General features: G+C 43.8%; 1 protein-coding gene across 1 annotated transcript in view; it reads right to left on the bottom strand.

The window, feature by feature from the left end:
• The window catches only part of LOC145863951 (protein Jumonji), a 128,394-nt gene that overhangs the window by 70,917 nt on the left and 39,457 nt on the right, over positions 1-18,020 (bottom strand). Inside the window, exon 5 of the mRNA XM_082968539.1 lies at positions 7,380-7,571. Coding sequence (XP_082824665.1) covers positions 7,380-7,571 — 192 coding nt within the window. The remainder of the gene's footprint in view (positions 1-7,379; positions 7,572-18,020) is intronic.

The following is an 18,020-nucleotide window of genomic DNA, read 5'->3' as shown; positions in this document are numbered from 1 at the left end:
ACCATAGGTTCTATATGGACCTCTATATGTCCAACCATAGGTTCTATATGGACCTCTATGTGTCCAACCATAGGTTCTATATGGACCTCTATGTGTCCAACCATGGGTTCTATATGGACCTCTATATGTCCAACCATAGGTTCTATATGGACCTCTATATGTCCAACCATAGGTTCTATATGGACCTCTATGTGTCCAACCATAGGTTCTATATGGAACTCTATATGTCCAACCATAGGTTCTATATGGAACTCTATGTGTCCAACCATGGGTTCTATATGGACCTCTATGTGTCCAACCATGGGTTCTATATGGAACTCTATGTGTCCAACCATAGGTTCTATATGGACCTCTATGTGTCCAACCATAGGTTCTATATGGACCTCTATGTGTCCAACCATAGGTTCTATATGGAACTCTATATGTCCAACCATAGGTTCTATATGGACCTCTATGTGTCCAACCATAGGTTCTATATGGACCTCTATTTGTCCAACCATGGGTTCTATATAGAACTATATTTGTCCAACCATAGGTTCTATATGTACCTCTATATGTCCAACCATAGGTTATATATGGAACTCTATATGTCCAACCATGGGTTCTATATGGACCTCTATGTGTCCAACCATAGGTTCTATATGGAACTCTATATGTCCAACCATGGGTTCTATATGGAACTCTATGTGTCCAACCATAGGTTCTATATGGAACTCTATATGTCCAACAATGGGTTCTATATGGACCTCTATGTGTCCAACCATAGGTTCTATATGGAACTCTATATGTCCAACCATAGGTTCTATATGGAACTATATATGTCCAACCATAGGTTCTATATGGAACTCTATATGTATACTGTACAAACATTGCTACACCTTTAAGATGCATGGCCCTGGGTGAGGTCTGGGTGAGAGCTGCTGCTCCTTTAAGACCCATGGCCCTGGGTGAGAGCTGCTGCACCTTTAAGACCCATGGCCCTGGGTGAGAGCTGCTGCTCCTTTAAGACCCATGGCCCTGGGTGAGAGCTGCTGCACCTTTAAGACCCATGGCCCTGGGTGAGAGCTGCTGCTCCTTTAAGACCCATGGCCCTGGGTGAGGTCTGGGTGAGAGCTGCTGCTCCTTTAAGACCCATAGCCCTTTTGTGAGAGCTGCTGCTCCTTTAAGACCCATGGCCCTGGGTGAGGTCTGGGTGAGAGCTGCTGCTCCTTTAAGACCCATAGCCCTTTTGTGAGAGCTGCTGCTCCTTTAAGACCCATGGCCCTGGGTGAGGTCTGGGTGAGAGCTGCTGCACCTTTAAGACCTATGGCCCTGGGTGAGGTCTGGGTGAGAGCTGCTGCTCCTTTAAGACCCATGGCCCTGGGTGAGAGCTGCTGCACCTTTAAGACCCATGGCCCTGGGTGAGAGCTGCTGAACCTTTAAGACCCAGGCCCTGGGTGAGCTCTGGGTGAGGACTGTGTATACTTTGCTTCAGTTGAAGTGAATAACGCCTGGTGCTATGCATACAGGTTGTGTGTGTGTGTGTGTGTGTGTGTGTGTGTGTGTGTGTGTGTGTGTGTGTGTGTGTGTGTGTGTGTGTGTGTGTGTGTGTGTGTGTGTGTGTGTGTGTGTGTGTGTGTGTGTGTGTGTGTGTGTGTGTGTGTGTGTGTGTAAAGGGAGGATGATGGAGCTCTGTTTGTGGACGCGGATCATTGAGTACATGGTTTGTAGTGCACTACTTTTGGCCTGGGTCCTGGTTAAAAGTAGTGCACTATAGATTTGGGATGCTCCCCATCAACTCATGGTGTGAGAGGAGACAGAGCTGTAATTAACTAGGCTTCTTCTGATTGGTGAGGGAGAATTATACAGTATGGGCCTCTAGGCTCTGTTACTAGGTAGAGTAGAACGACGTCTGGGAAAGAGTGAGTGACGTAACTGGCTGACTGAGTTATTGTGAGCAAACCAAGCAAACGACTAAGTGAGTGAGTGAGTGAGTGAGTGAGTGAGTGAGTGAGTGACTGACTGACTGACTGACTGACTGAACAAGAAGGTGAACAAAACAACATGGAGAGCAGTAGTGACTACCAAAACAACATGGAGATCAGTAGTGAGTACCAAAACAACATGGAGAGCAGTAGTGACTACCAAAACAACATGGAGATCAGTAGTGAGTACCAAAACAACATGGAGAGCAGTAGTGACTACCAAAACAACATGGAGATCAGTAGTGAGTACCAAAACAACATGGAGATCAGTAGTGAGTACTAAAACAACATGGTAGATCAGTAGTGACTACCAAAACAACATGGAGAGCAGTAGTGGGTACCAAAACAACATGGAGATCAGTAGTGACTACCAAAACAACATGGTAGATCAGTAGTGAGTACTAAAACAACATGGTAGATCAGTAGTGAGTACTAAAACAACATGGAGATCAGTAGTGAGTACCAAAACAACATGGAGAGCAGTAGTGACTACCAAAACAACATGGAGATCAGTAGTGAGTACCAAAACAACATGGAGATCAGTAGTGAGTACTAAAACAACATGGTAGATCAGTAGTGACTACCAAAACAACATGGTAGATCAGTAGTGACTACCAAAACAACATGGAGATCAGTAGTGAGTACCAAAACAACATGGAGAGCAGTAGTGACTACCAAAACAACATGGAGATCAGTAGTGAGTACCAAAACAACATGGAGATCAGTAGTGAGTACTAAAACAACATGGTAGATCAGTAGTGACTACCAAAACAACATGGTAGATCAGTAGTGACTACCAAAACAACATGGAGATCAGTAGTGACTACCAAAACAACATGGAGATCAGTAGTGAGTACCAAAACAACATGGTAGATCAGTAGTGAGTACCAAAACAACATGGAGATCAGTAGTGTGTACCAAAACAACATGGTAGATCAGTAGTGAGTGCCAAAACAACATGGTAGATCAGTAGTGACTTCCAAAACAACATGGAGATCAGTAGAGACTACCAAAACAACATGGAGAGCAGTAGTGAGTACCAAAACAACATGGAGATCAGTAGTGAGTACCAAAACAACATGTTAGATCAGTAGTGACTACCAAAACAAAAAGGAGATCAGTAGTGAGTACCAAAACAACATGGTAGATCAGTAGTGGGTACCAAAACAACATGATAGATCAGTAGTGGGTACCAAAACAACATGGTAGATCAGTAGTGTGTTCTAAAACAACATGGTAGATCAGTAGTGAGTACTAAAACAACATGGTAGATCAGTAGTGGGTACCGAAACAACATGGTAGATCAGTTGTGTGTACCAAAACAACATGGTAGATCAGTAGTGAGTACTAAAACAACATGGTAGAGCAGTAGTGACTACCAAAACAACATGGTAGATCAGTAGTGAGTACCAAAACAACATGGTAGATCAGTAGCGAGTACCAAAACAACATGGTAGATCAGTAGTGGGTACCAAAACAACCTGGTGGATCAGTAGTGACTACCAAAACAACATGGTAGATCAGTAGAGACTACCAAAACAACCTGGTGGATCAGTAGTGAGTACCAAAACAACATGGTAGAGCAGTAGTGACTACCAAAACAACCTGGTGGATCAGTAGTGAGTACCAAAACAACATGGTAGATCAGTAGAGACTACTAAAACAACATGGAGATCAGTAGTGAGTACTAAAACAACATGGAGATCAGTAGTGGGTACCAAAACAACATGGAGATCAGTAGTGAGTACTAAAACAACATGGAGATCAGTAGTGAGTACTAAAACAACATGGAGATCAGTAGTGAGTATCAAAACAACATGTTAGATCAGTAGTGACTACCAAAACAACATGGTAGATCAGTAGTGAGTACTAAAACAACATGGAGATCAGTAGTGAGTATCAAAACAACATGGTAGATCAGTAGTGAGTATCAAAACAACATGTTAGATCAGTAGTGACTACCAAAACAACATGGTAGATCAGTAGTGAGTACTAAAACAACATGGAGATCAGTAGTGACTACCAAAACAACATGGAGATCAGTAGTGAGTATCAAAACAACATGGAGAGCAGTAGTGACTACCAAAACAACATGGAGATCAGTAGTGAGTACCAAAACAACATGGTAGATCAGTAGTGACTACCAAAACAACATGGTAGATCAGTAGTGAGTACCAAAACAATATGGTAGATCAGTAGTGGGTACCAAAACAACATGATAGATCAGTAGTGGGTACCAAAACAACATGGTAGATCAGTAGTGAGTACTAAAACAACATGGAGATCAGTAGTGACTACCAAAACAACATGGAGATCAGTAGTGAGTACCAAAACAACATGGTAGATCAGTAGTGACTACCAAAACAACATGGAGATCAGTAGTGAGTATCAAAACAACATGGTAGATCAGTAGTGAGTATCAAAACAACATGTTAGATCAGTAGTGACTACCAAAACAACATGGTAGATCAGTAGTGAGTACTAAAACAACATGGAGATCAGTAGTGACTACCAAAACAACATGGAGATCAGTAGTGAGTATCAAAACAACATGGAGAGCAGTAGTGACTACCAAAACAACATGGAGATCAGTAGTGGGTACCAAAACAACATGGTAGATCAGTTGTGGGTACCAAAACAAAAAGGAGATCAGTAGTGAGTACCAAAACAACATGGTAGATCAGTAGTGGGTACCAAAACAACATGATAGATCAGTAGTGGGTACCAAAACAACATGGTAGATCAGTAGTGTGTTCTAAAACAACATGGTAGATCAGTAGTGAGTACTAAAACAACATGGTAGATCAGTAGTGGGTACCGAAACAACATGGTAGATCAGTTGTGTGTACCAAAACAACATGGTAGATCAGTAGTGAGTACTAAAACAACATGGTAGAGCAGTAGTGACTACCAAAACAACATGGTAGATCAGTAGTGAGTACCAAAACAACATGGTAGATCAGTAGCGAGTACCAAAACAACATGGTAGATCAGTAGTGGGTACCAAAACAACATGGAGATCAGTAGTGAGTACTAAAACAACATGGAGATCAGTAGTGAGTACTAAAACAACATGGAGATCAGTAGTGAGTATCAAAACAACATGTTAGATCAGTAGTGACTACCAAAACAACATGGTAGATCAGTAGTGTGTTCTAAAAAAACATGGTAGATCAGTAGTGAGTACTAAAACAACATGGTAGATCAGTAGTGGGTACCGAAACAACATGGTAGATCAGTTGTGTGTACCAAAACAACATGGTAGATCAGTAGTGAGTACTAAAACAACATGGTAGAGCAGTAGTGACTACCAAAACAACATGGTAGATCAGTAGTGAGTACCAAAACAACATGGTAGATCAGTAGCGAGTACCAAAACAACATGGTAGATCAGTAGTGGGTACCAAAACAACATGGAGATCAGTAGTGAGTACTAAAACAACATGGAGATCAGTAGTGAGTACTAAAACAACATGGAGATCAGTAGTGAGTATCAAAACAACATGTTAGATCAGTAGTGACTACCAAAACAACATGGTAGATCAGTAGTGAGTACTAAAACAACATGGAGATCAGTAGTGAGTATCAAAACAACATGGTAGATCAGTAGTGAGTATCAAAACAACATGTTAGATCAGTAGTGACTACCAAAACAACATGGTAGATCAGTAGTGAGTACTAAAACAACATGGAGATCAGTAGTGAGTATCAAAACAACATGGAGATCAGTAGTGAGTACTAAAACAACATGGAGATCAGTAGTGAGTATCAAAACAACATGGAGAGCAGTAGTGACTACCAAAACAACATGGAGATCAGTAGTGAGTACCAAAACAACATGGTAGATCAGTAGTGACTACCAAAACAACATGGTAGATCAGTAGTGAGTACCAAAACAATATGGTAGATCAGTAGTGACTACCAAAACAACATGGTAGATCAGTAGTGGGTACTAAAACAACATGGTAGATCAGTAGTGGGTACCAAAACAACATGGTAGATCAGTTGTGGGTACCAAAACAAAAAGGAGATCAGTAGTGAGTACCAAAACAACATGGTAGATCAGTAGTGGGTACCAAAACAACATGATAGATCAGTAGTGGGTACCAAAACAACATGGTAGATCAGTAGTGTGTTCTAAAACAACATGGTAGATCAGTAGTGAGTACTAAAACAACATGGTAGATCAGTAGTGGGTACCGAAACAACATGGTAGATCAGTTGTGTGTACCAAAACAACATGGTAGATCAGTAGTGAGTACTAAAACAACATGGTAGAGCAGTAGTGACGACCAAAACAACATGGTAGATCAGTAGTGAGTACCAAAACAACATGGTAGATCAGTAGCGAGTACCAAAACAACATGGTAGATCAGTAGTGGGTACCAAAATAACCTGGTGGATCAGTAGTGACTACCAAAACAACATGGTAGATCAGTAGAGACTACCAAAACAACCTGGTGGATCAGTAGTGAGTACCAAAACAACATGGTAGAGCAGTAGTGACTACCAAAACAACATGGAGATCAGTAGTGACTACCAAAACAACATGGTAGATCAGTAGTGACTACCAAAACAACATGGTAGATCAGTAGTGATTACCAAAACAACATGGTAGATCAGTAGTGAGTACTAAAACAACATGGAGATCAGTAGTGAGTACTAAAACAACATGGAGATCAGTAGTGGGTACCAAAACAACATGGAGATCAGTAGTGAGTACTAAAACAACATGGAGATCAGTAGTGAGTACTAAAACAACATGGAGATCAGTAGTGAGTACTAAAACAACATGGAGATCAGTAGTGGGTACCAAAACAACATGGAGATCAGTAGTGAGTACTAAAACAACATGGAGATCAGTAGTGAGTACTAAAACAACATGGAGATCAGTAGTGAGTACTAAAACAACATGGAGATCAGTAGTGAGTATCAAAACAACATGTTAGATCAGTAGTGACTACCAAAACAACATGGTAGATCAGTAGTGAGTACTAAAACAACATGGAGATCAGTAGTGAGTATCAAAACAACATGGTAGATCAGTAGTGAGTATCAAAACAACATGTTAGATCAGTAGTGACTACCAAAACAACATGGTAGATCAGTAGTGAGTACTAAAACAACATGGAGATCAGTAGTGAGTACTAAAACAACATGGAGATCAGTAGTGAGTACCAAAACAACATGGAGATCAGTTGTGACTTCCAAAACAACATGGAGATCAGTAGTGAGTACCAAAACAACATGGAGATCAGTAGTGAGTACCAAAACAACATGGAGATCAGTAGTGACTACCAAAACAACATGGAGATCAGTAGTGACTACCAAAACAACATGGAGATCAGTTGTGTGTACCAAAACAACATGGAGATCAGTAGTGAGTATCAAAACAACATGTTAGATCAGTAGTACCATGTCCATTGGAGACCTTCTTCCCCGGCGTTGTTTTGTTTTTCCGCTGTGAGGACGGACAGGAAGTTGAGTTGTGGCTGTGAGCTGACATCCTGTCGTCACACTCCTCCTCTTCATCATCTTCATCCTCCAGATCCACATCATCCTGGGCACTCCCAAAGTACGCCATGTTGCCTGGCAACGCAGCCGAGCCTGAGAGGGAGGATGGGAGGGAGGAGAGTAGAGAGGGGGAGCACAGACAGAGGGATGGGCATGGAGGAAGAGAGGGACAGAGAGATGGAAACAGATGCCTTTAGAAAGGAGTCTGCAGCACACAACTGAACCGATATTACCACTAGCCGTAGCAACAAGAACATTCATTTATTGCAACTCAAAAGAATCAACACAATTTGACGTAGAGATACTCAACACAATGATGAAGACCTCTTATTGCAGTATGACAAGGTTTGAGGCCATTGTTGCCATGGAAAATGCCAGATGTGCTTCAATCATCCTCTGACCAGGAAATCAGCTGTCATTTTCTGTTTATTTTCCAATTCTACATGATTAATCAGCACCGTTGGGCGACACCCAGCAGGTGATCACACGGCAACACCGACACAGTGTGTTTAGTGCTTTACTCATCTCCTTCCACCCTGCCCACCTCCCTCCTCATCTCCATCCACACTACCCACCTCCCTAGTCATAGTTCCATCCATACTACCCACCTCCCTCCTCATCTCCATCCATACTACCCACCTCCCTCCTCATCTCCATCCACACTACCCACCTCCCTAGTCATAGTTCCATCCACCCTGCCCACCTCCCTCCTCATCTCCATCCACACTACCCACCTCCCTAGTCATAGTTCCATCCATACTACCCACCTCCCTCCTCATCTCCATCCATACTACCCACCTCCCTCCTCAACTCCATCCACACTACCCACCTCCCTCCTCAACTCCATCCACACTACCCACCTCCCTCCTCATCTCCATCCACACTACCCACCTCCCTCCTCAACTCCATCCACACTACCCACCTCCCTCCTCATCTCCATCCATACTACCCACCTCCGTCCTCATAGTTCCATCCATACTACCCACCTCCCTCCTCATCTCCATCCATACTACCCACCTCCGTCCTCATAGTTCCATCCATACTACCCACCTCCCTCCTCATCTCCATCCATACTACCCACCTCCGTCCTCATAGTTCCATCCATACTACCCACCTCCCTCCTCATCTCCATCCATACTACCCACCTCCCTCCTCATAGTTCCATCCATACTACCCACCTCCCTCCTCATCGTTCCATCCATACTACCCACCTCCCTCCTCATAGTTCCATCCATACTACCCACCTCCCTCCTCATAGTTCCATCCATACTACCCACCTCCCTCCTCATCTCCATCCATACTACCCACCTCCCTCCTCATAGTTCCATCCATACTACCCACCTCCCTCCTCATAGTTCCATCCATACTACCCACCTCCCTCCTCATAGTTCCATCCATACTACCCACCTCCCTCCTCATAGTTCCATCCATACTACCCACCTCCCTCCTCATAGTTCCATCCATACTACCCACCTCCCTCCTCATAGTTCCATCCATACTACCCACCTCCCTCCTCATAGTTCCATCCATACTACCCACCTCCCTCCTCATAGTTCCATCCATACTACCCACCTCCCTCCTCATAGTTCCATCCATACTACCCACCTCCCTCCTCATAGTTCCATCCATACTACCCACCTCCCTCCTCATAGTTCCATCCATACTACCCACCCCCTCCTCATTCCATCCATACTACCCACCTCCCTCCTCATAGTTCCATCCATACTACCCACCCCCTCCTCATCTCCATCCATACTACCCACCCCCTCCTCATAGTTCCATCCATACTACCCACCTCCCTCCTCATAGTTCCATCCATACTACCCACCTCCCTCCTCATAGTTCCATCCATATACCCACCTCCCTCCTCATCCCCCACTACCCACCTCCCTCCTCATCTCCATCCATACTACCCACCTCCCTCCTCATAGTTCCATCCATACTACCCACCTCCCTCCTCATAGTTCCATCCATACTACCCACCTCCCTCCTCATAGTTCCATCCATCTACCCACCTCCCTCCTCATCTCCATCCATACTACCCACCTCCCTCCTCATCTCCATCCATACTACCCACCTCCCTCCTCATCTCCATCCATACTACCCACCTCCCTCCTCATAGTTCCATCCATACTACCCACCTCCCTCCTCATAGTTCCATCCATACTACCCACCTCCCTCCTCATAGTTCCATCCATACTACCCACCTCCCTCCTCATAGTTCCATCCATACTACCCACCTCCCTCCTCATAGTCTCCATCCATCACTACCCACCTCCCTCCTCATCCATCCACGACCCACCTCCCTCCTCATTCCATCCACTACCCACCTCCCTCCTCATCTCCATCCATGACTACCCACCTCCCTCCTCATCTCCATCCATACTACCCACCTCCCTCCTCATAGTTCCATCCATACTACCCACCTCCCTCCTCATAGTTCCATCCATACTACCCACCTCCCTCCTCATAGTTCCATCCATACTACCCACCTCCCTCCTCATAGTTCCATCCATACTACCCACCTCCCTCCTCATAGTTCCATCCATACTACCCACCTCCCTCCTCATAGTTCCATCCATACTACCCACCTCCCTCCTCATATTTCCATCCATACTACCCACCTCCCTCCTCATAGTTCCATCCACACTACCCACCTCCCTCCTCATAGTTCCATCCATACTACCCACCTACCTCCTCATAGTTCCATCCACACTACCCACCTCCCTCCTCATAGTTCCATCCATATTACCCACCTCCCTCCTCATATCCATCCATACTACCCACCTCCCTCCTCATAGTTCCATCCATACTACCCACCTCCCTCCTCATAGTTCCATCCATACTACCCACCTCCCTCCTCATAGTTTCATCCATACTACCCACCTCCCTCCTCATAGTTCCATCCATACTACCCACCTCCCTCCTCATAGTTTCATCCATAATACCCACCTCCCTCCTCATCTCCATCCATACTACCCACCTCCCTCCTCATAGTTCCATCCATACTACCCACCTCCCTCCTCATAGTTCCATCCATACTACCCACCTCCCTCCTCATAGTTCCATCCATACTACCCACCTCCCTCCTCATAGTTCCATCCATACTACCCACCTCCCTCCTCATCTCCATCCATACTACCCACCTCCCTCATCATAGTTCCATCCATACTACCCACCTCCCTCCTCATAGTTCCATCCATACTACCCACCTCCCTCCTCATAGTTCCATCCATACTACCCACCTCCCTCCTCATAGTTCCATCCATACTACCCACCTCCCTCCTCATAGTTCCATCCATACTACCCACCTCCCTCCTCATAGTTCCATCCATTCTACCCACCTCCCTCCTCATAGTTCCATCCATACTACCCACCTCCCTCCTCATCTCCATCCATACTACCCACCTCCCTCCTCATAGTTCCATCCATACTACCCACCTCCCTCCTCATAGTTCCATCCATACTACCCACCTCCCTCCTCATAGTTCCATCCATACTACCCACCTCCCTCCTCATCTCCATCCATACTACCCACCTCCCTCCTCATCTCCATCCATACTACCCACCTCCCTCCTCATAGTTCCATCCATACTACCCACCTCCCTCCTCATAGTTCCATCCATACTACCCACCTCCCTCCTCATCTCCATCCACACTACCCACCTCTCTCCTCATAGTTCCATCCATACTACCCACCTCCCTCCTCATAGTTCCATCCATACTACCCACCTCCCTCCTCATCTCCATCCACACTACCCACCTCCCTCCTCATAGTTCCATCCATACTACCCACCTCCCTCCTCATCTCCACACAGGACGAGACCCGTAATCATCTGCACAATCCACAATGGCACGAAAGCCAAAACACACAGCTCAGGTACTCACACATATCAACGGACATTGTAACAATACTCGACAGCCCAATGGAAACCAAAGGGAACATTATACAAGTACTAATCAGTGGGAATAGGGGCCAGATGTGCGTAATAAAAGTTCCGGAGGGATCCGTGACACACATTTATACTGACTCTACACACGTTCGCACACTGACACTCCAACACACACACAACATGCACACACATTTATACTGACTCTACACACACACAGTGTCACGCCCTGACCTTAGAGAGCCTTTTTTATTCTCTATTTTGTTAGGTCAGGGTGTGACTTGGGTGGGCATATCTATGCTTCTATTTCTTTGTTGGCCTAGTATGGTTCCCAATCAGAGGCAGCTGTTTATCATTGTCTCTGATTGGGGATCATACTTAGGCAGCCCTTTTTCCCACCTGTGATTGTGGGATCTTGTTTGTGTTTAGTTGCTTTCTGCACTGCATGTAGCTTTACTTTTGTTTTTGTATTTTTGTTGTTTTTCCCGGTGTCATTGTAAATAAAAACAATACCACGCTGCACCTTGGTCTCATTCCAACAACGGGCGTAACACACAGTCACATACAATCATAATTTACACTGCTGCTACTCTGTTTATCATATATCCTGATGCCTAGTCACCGTACCCCTATACATATCTACCTCTATCACTCCAGTATCCCTGCACATTGTTAATATGGTACTGAACTGACCCTGTATATAGTCACCTTACCCCTATACATATCTACCTCTATCACTCCAGTATCCCTGCACATTGTTAATATGGTACTGACCCTGTATATAGTCACCTTACCCATGTACATATCTACCTCTATCCCTCCAGTATCCCTGCACATTGTTAATATGGTACTGACCCTGTATATAGTCACCTTACCCCTATACATATCTACCTCTATCACTCCAGTATCCCTGCACATTGTTAATATGGTACTGACCCTGTATATAGTCACCTTACCCCTATACATATCTACCTCTATCACTCCAGTATCTCTGCACGTTGTTAATATGGTATTGAACTGACCCTGTATATAGTCACCTTACCCATATACATATCTACCTCTATCACTCCAGTATCCCTGCACATTGTTAATATGGTATTGAACTGACCCTGTATATAGTCACCTTACCCCTATACATATCTACCTCTATCACTCCAGTATCCCTGCACATTGTTAATATGGTATTGAACTGACCCTGTATATAGTCACCTTACCCCTATACATATCTACCTCTATCACTCCAGTATCCCTGCACATTGTTAATATGGTATTGAACTGACCCTGTATATAGTCACCTTACCCATATACATATCTACCTCTATCACTCCAGTATCCCTGCACATTGTTAATATGGTATTGAACTGACCCTGTATATAGTCACCTTACCCCTATACATATCTACCTCTATCACTCCAGTATCTCTGCACGTTGTTAATATGGTACTGACCCTGTATATAGTCACCTTACCCCTATACATATCTACCTCTATCACTCCAGTATCCCTGTACATTGTTAATATGGTACTGACCCTGTGTATAGTCACCTTACCCCTATACATATCTACCTCTATCACTCCAGTATCCCTGCACATTGTTAATATGGTATTGAACTGACCCTGTATATAGTCACCTTACCCCTATACATATCTACCTCTATCACTCCAGTATCTCTGCACGTTGTTAATATGGTAGCTGACCCTGTATATAGTCACCTTACCCCTATACATATCTACCTCTATCACTCCAGTATCCCTGTACATTGTTAATATGGTACTGACCCTGTAAATAGTCACCTTACCCATATACATATCTACCTCTATCACTCCAGTATCTCTGTACATTGTTAATATGGTATTGAACTGACCCTGTGTATAGTCACCTTACCCCTATACATATCTACCTCTATCACTCCAGTATCCCTGCACATTGTTAATATGGTACTGAACTGACCCTGTATATAGTCACCTTACCCCTATACATATCTACCTCTATCACTCCAGTATCCCTGTACATTGTTAATATGGTACTGACCCTGTAAATAGTCACCTTACCCATATACATATCTACCTCTATCACTCCAGTATCTCTGTACATTGTTAATATGGTATTGAACTGACCCTGTATATAGTCACCTTACCCCTATACATATCTACCTCTATCACTCCAGTATCCCTGCACATTGTTAATATGGTATTGAACTGACCCTGTATATAGTCACCTTACCCCTATACATATCTACCTCTATCACTCCAGTATCCCTGCACATTGTTAATATGGTATTGAACTGACCCTGTATATAGTCACCTTACCCCTATACATATCTACCTCTATCACTCCAGTATCCCTGCACATTGTTAATATGGTATTGAACTGACCCTGTATATAGTCACCTTACCCCTATACATATCTACCTCTATCACTCCAGTATCCCTGTACATTGTTAATATGGTATTGAACTGACCCTGTATATAGTCACCTTACCCCTATACATATCTACCTCTATCACTCCAGTATCTCTGCACGTTGTTAATATGGTACTGAACTGACCCTGTATATAGTCACCTTACCCCTATACATATCTACCTCTATCACTCCAGTATCCCTGTACATTGTTAATATGGTACTGAACTGACCCTGTATATAGTCACCTTACCCCTATACATATCTACCTCTATCACTCCAGTATCTCTGTACATTGTTAATATGGTACTGAACTGACCCTGTATATAGTCACCTTACCCCTATACATATCTACCTCTATCACTCCAGTATCCCTGTACATTGTTAATATGGTATTGAACTGACCCTGTATATAGTCACCTTACCCCTATACATATCTACCTCTATCACTCCAGTATCCCTGCACATTGTTAATATGGTACTGAACTGACCCTGTATATAGTCACCTTACCCCTATACATATCTACCTCTATCACTCCAGTATCTCTGCACGTTGTTAATATGGTATTGAACTGACCCTGTATATAGTCACCTTACCCCTATACATATCTACCTCTATCACTCCAGTATCCCTGCACATTGTTAATATGGTACTGACCCTGTATATAGTCACCTTACCCCTATACATATCTACCTCTATCACTCCAGTATCTCTGCACATTGTTAATATGGTACTGAACTGACCCTGTATATAGTCACCTTACCCCTATACATATCTACCTCTATCACTCCAGTATCCCTGTACATTGTTAATATGGTACTGACCCTGTATATAGTCACCTTACCCCTATACATATCTACCTCTATCCCTCCAGTATCCCTGCACATTGTTAATATGGTATTGAACTGACCCTGTATATAGTCACCTTACCCCTATACATATCTACCTCTATCACTCCAGTATCTCTGCACGTTGTTAATATGGTATTGAACTGACCCTGTATATAGTCACCTTACCCCTATACATATCTACCTCTATCACTCCAGTATCTCTGCACGTTGTTAATATGGTACTGAACTGACCCTGTATATAGTCACCTTACCCCTATACATATCTACCTCTATCACTCCAGTATCCCTGCACGTTGTTAATATGGTATTGAACTGACCCTGTATATAGTCACCTTACCCCTATACATATCTACCTCTATCACTCCAGTATCCCTGCACATTGTTAATATGGTACTGAACTGACCCTGTATATAGTCACCTTACCCCTATACATATCTACCTCTATCACTCCAGTATCCCTGCACATTGTTAATATGGTATTGAACTGACCCTGTATATAGTCACCTTACCCCTATACATATCTACCTCTATCACTCCAGTATCTCTGCACGTTGTTAATATGGTACTGAACTGACCCTGTATATAGTCACCTTACCCCTATACATATCTACCTCTATCACTCCAGTATCTCTGCACGTTGTTAATATGGTATTGAACTGACCCTGTATATAGTCACCTTACCCCTATACATATCTACCTCTATCACTCCAGTATCCCTGTACATTGTTAATATGGTACTGAACTGACCCTGTATATAGTCACCTTACCCCTATACATATCTACCTCTATCACTCCAGTATCTCTGCACATTGTTAATATGGTACTGAACTGACCCTGTATATAGTCACCTTACCCCTATACATATCTACCTCTATCACTCCAGTATCCCTGCACATTGTTAATATGGTATTGAACTGACCCTGTATATAGTCACCTTACCCCTATACATATCTACCTCTATCACTCCAGTATCCCTGCACGTTGTTAATATGGTATTGAACTGACCCTGTATATAGTCACCTTACCCCTATACATATCTACCTCTATCACTCCAGTATCTCTGCACGTTGTTAATATGGTATTGAACTGACCCTGTATATAGCTTCTTACCTTCTCCTGTTCTTTTTATTTCTTATTTTTATATCTCCTGTGTTTTTGTTCTACCTTGTTATTTTTAGTACTACATTGATATTGATTACTGCATTGTTGGTTTTAGAGCTTGCAAGAAAGGCATTTCACTGTACTTGTGCACATAACATTAAAACACATCTGGACACACCACATGTCTATAGGACACTCTGTATTAACAGCCCCTGGGCCATGACACTAACCAACCAACCCTGGAGGCATCAGCTGAACCTAATGACAGGAAGCATCCCAAATGGCACCCTATTCCCTACATAGTGCACCACTTTTGATCAAGACCCATATGGCTCTGGTCAAAAGTAGTGTACTTCAGTCTGTATGTGCCCTTGTCAAAAGTAGTGCACTATTTTTTTTTTTTTTTTTTTTACATTTTAGTCATTTAGCAGACGCTCTTATCCAGAGCGACTTACAGTAGTGAATGCATACATTTCATACAATTTCATACATTTTTTTCTGTGCTGGCCCCCCGTGGGAATCGAACCCACAACCCTGGTGTTGCAAACACCATGCTCTACCAACTGAGCTACAGGGAAGGCTATGTAGGGAATAGGGTGCCATTTGGGACGTAGACAGCTCCCTCCGTCCCCCCGACCTCCCTCTAGTCCACCATGACGATGATCCTCACTGAGAGAAGACCCCAGGCTACTGCCCTCCTCACAATGGAGAGCCTGTTCAGCCTACTCAGCCCTCATCTCGGCCCAAGGGCAAATGAATGGCCATTTATCCTCTCTGAAGGTCAGCGGGTCCATGGCACTGCCTGCCTGCCGCTTGGGCTGCCATGTGATCGTGCATTGGGGAGATAGTAGGCTATGCAGAGTTGCATGGTGGGCTAGTAATTGATTGCAGTTAGGCTATGCATTTGGGCTAGTGTGAATGCGTACGGGCATTGGGGAAAGATTCCATTGAGTTGCATGGGCTAGACCAAGATAATCGATCAGAAAGGCAATCATGATAATAGAGTTGCATGGGATAGACCAAGATAATCAATCAGAAAGGCCATCATGACAATAGAGTTGCATGGGAGAGAAAAACGCTAAGCTTTAATGCCAGTGTACTGCTTTCCATAATGCTACATGTTGAACTATGACACTAGACATAAGACTAGTCTGAGCAGCAGGTGGGCAGGTCTTTAATGTTTCTGGTGGTATGTGAGCTGGTTGGTATTGTAGTGTACTGTCAGCTGGTTGGTATTGTAGTGTACTGTTAGTGAGAGCTAGTTGGTATTGTAGTGTACTGTGAGTGTGAGCTGGTTGGTATTGTAGTGTACTGTGAGCTGGTTGGTACTGTAGTGTACTGTGAGCTGGTTGGTATTGTAGTGTACTGTTAGTGTGGGCTGGTTGGTATTGTAGTGTACTGTGAGCTGGTTGGTATTGTAGTGTACTGTGAGCTGGTTGGTATTGTAGTGTACTATTAGTGTGAGCTGGTTGGTATTGTAGTGTACTGTTAGTGTGAGCTGGTTGGTATGTAGTGTACTGTGAGCTGGTTGGTATTGTAGTGTACTGTGAGTGTGAGATGGTTGGTATTGTAGTGTACTGTGAGCTGGTTGGTATTGTAGTGTACTGTGAGTGTGAGCTGGTTGGTATTGTAGTGTACTGTGAGTATGAGCTGGTTGGTATTGTAGTGTACTGTGAGTGTGAGCTGGTTGGTATTGTAGTGTACTGTGAGCTGGTTGGTATTGTAGTGTACTGTGAGCTGGTTGGTATTGTAGTGTACTGTGAGTGTGAGCTGGTTGGTATTGTAGTGTACTGTGAGCTGGTTGGTACTGTAGTGTACTGTGAGCTGGTTGGTATTGTAGTGTACTGTTAGTGTGAGCTGGTTGGTATTGTAGTGTACTGTGAGCTGGTTGGTAATGTAGTGTACTGTGAGCTGGTTGGTATTGTAGTGTACTATTAGTGTGAGCTGGTTGGTATTGTAGTGTACTGTTAGTGTGAGCTGGTTGGTATGTAGTGTACTGTGAGCTGGTTGGTATTGTAGTGTACTGTGAGTGTGAGATGGTTGGTATTGTAGTGTTCTGTGAGCTGGTTGGTATTGTAGTGTACTGTGAGCTGGTTGGTATTGTAGTGTACTGTGGGCTGGTTGGTATTGTAGTGTACTGTGGGCTGGTTGGTATTGTAGTGTACTGTGAGTGTGAGCTGGTTGGTATTGTAGTGTACTGTGAGTGTGAGCTGGTTGGTATTGTAGTGTACTGTGAGCTGGTTGGTATTGTAGTGTACTGTGAGTGTGAGCTGGTTGGTACTGTAGTGTACTGTGAGTGT

This window comes from Salmo salar, chromosome 02 (assembly GCF_965601325.2).
Source record: "Salmo salar chromosome 02, fSalSal1, whole genome shotgun sequence".
Classification (NCBI taxonomy): domain Eukaryota; kingdom Metazoa; phylum Chordata; class Actinopteri; order Salmoniformes; family Salmonidae; genus Salmo; species Salmo salar.
Note: the sequence above shows the minus strand (reverse complement) of the source record. Positions and strands in the feature narration are given on the sequence as shown.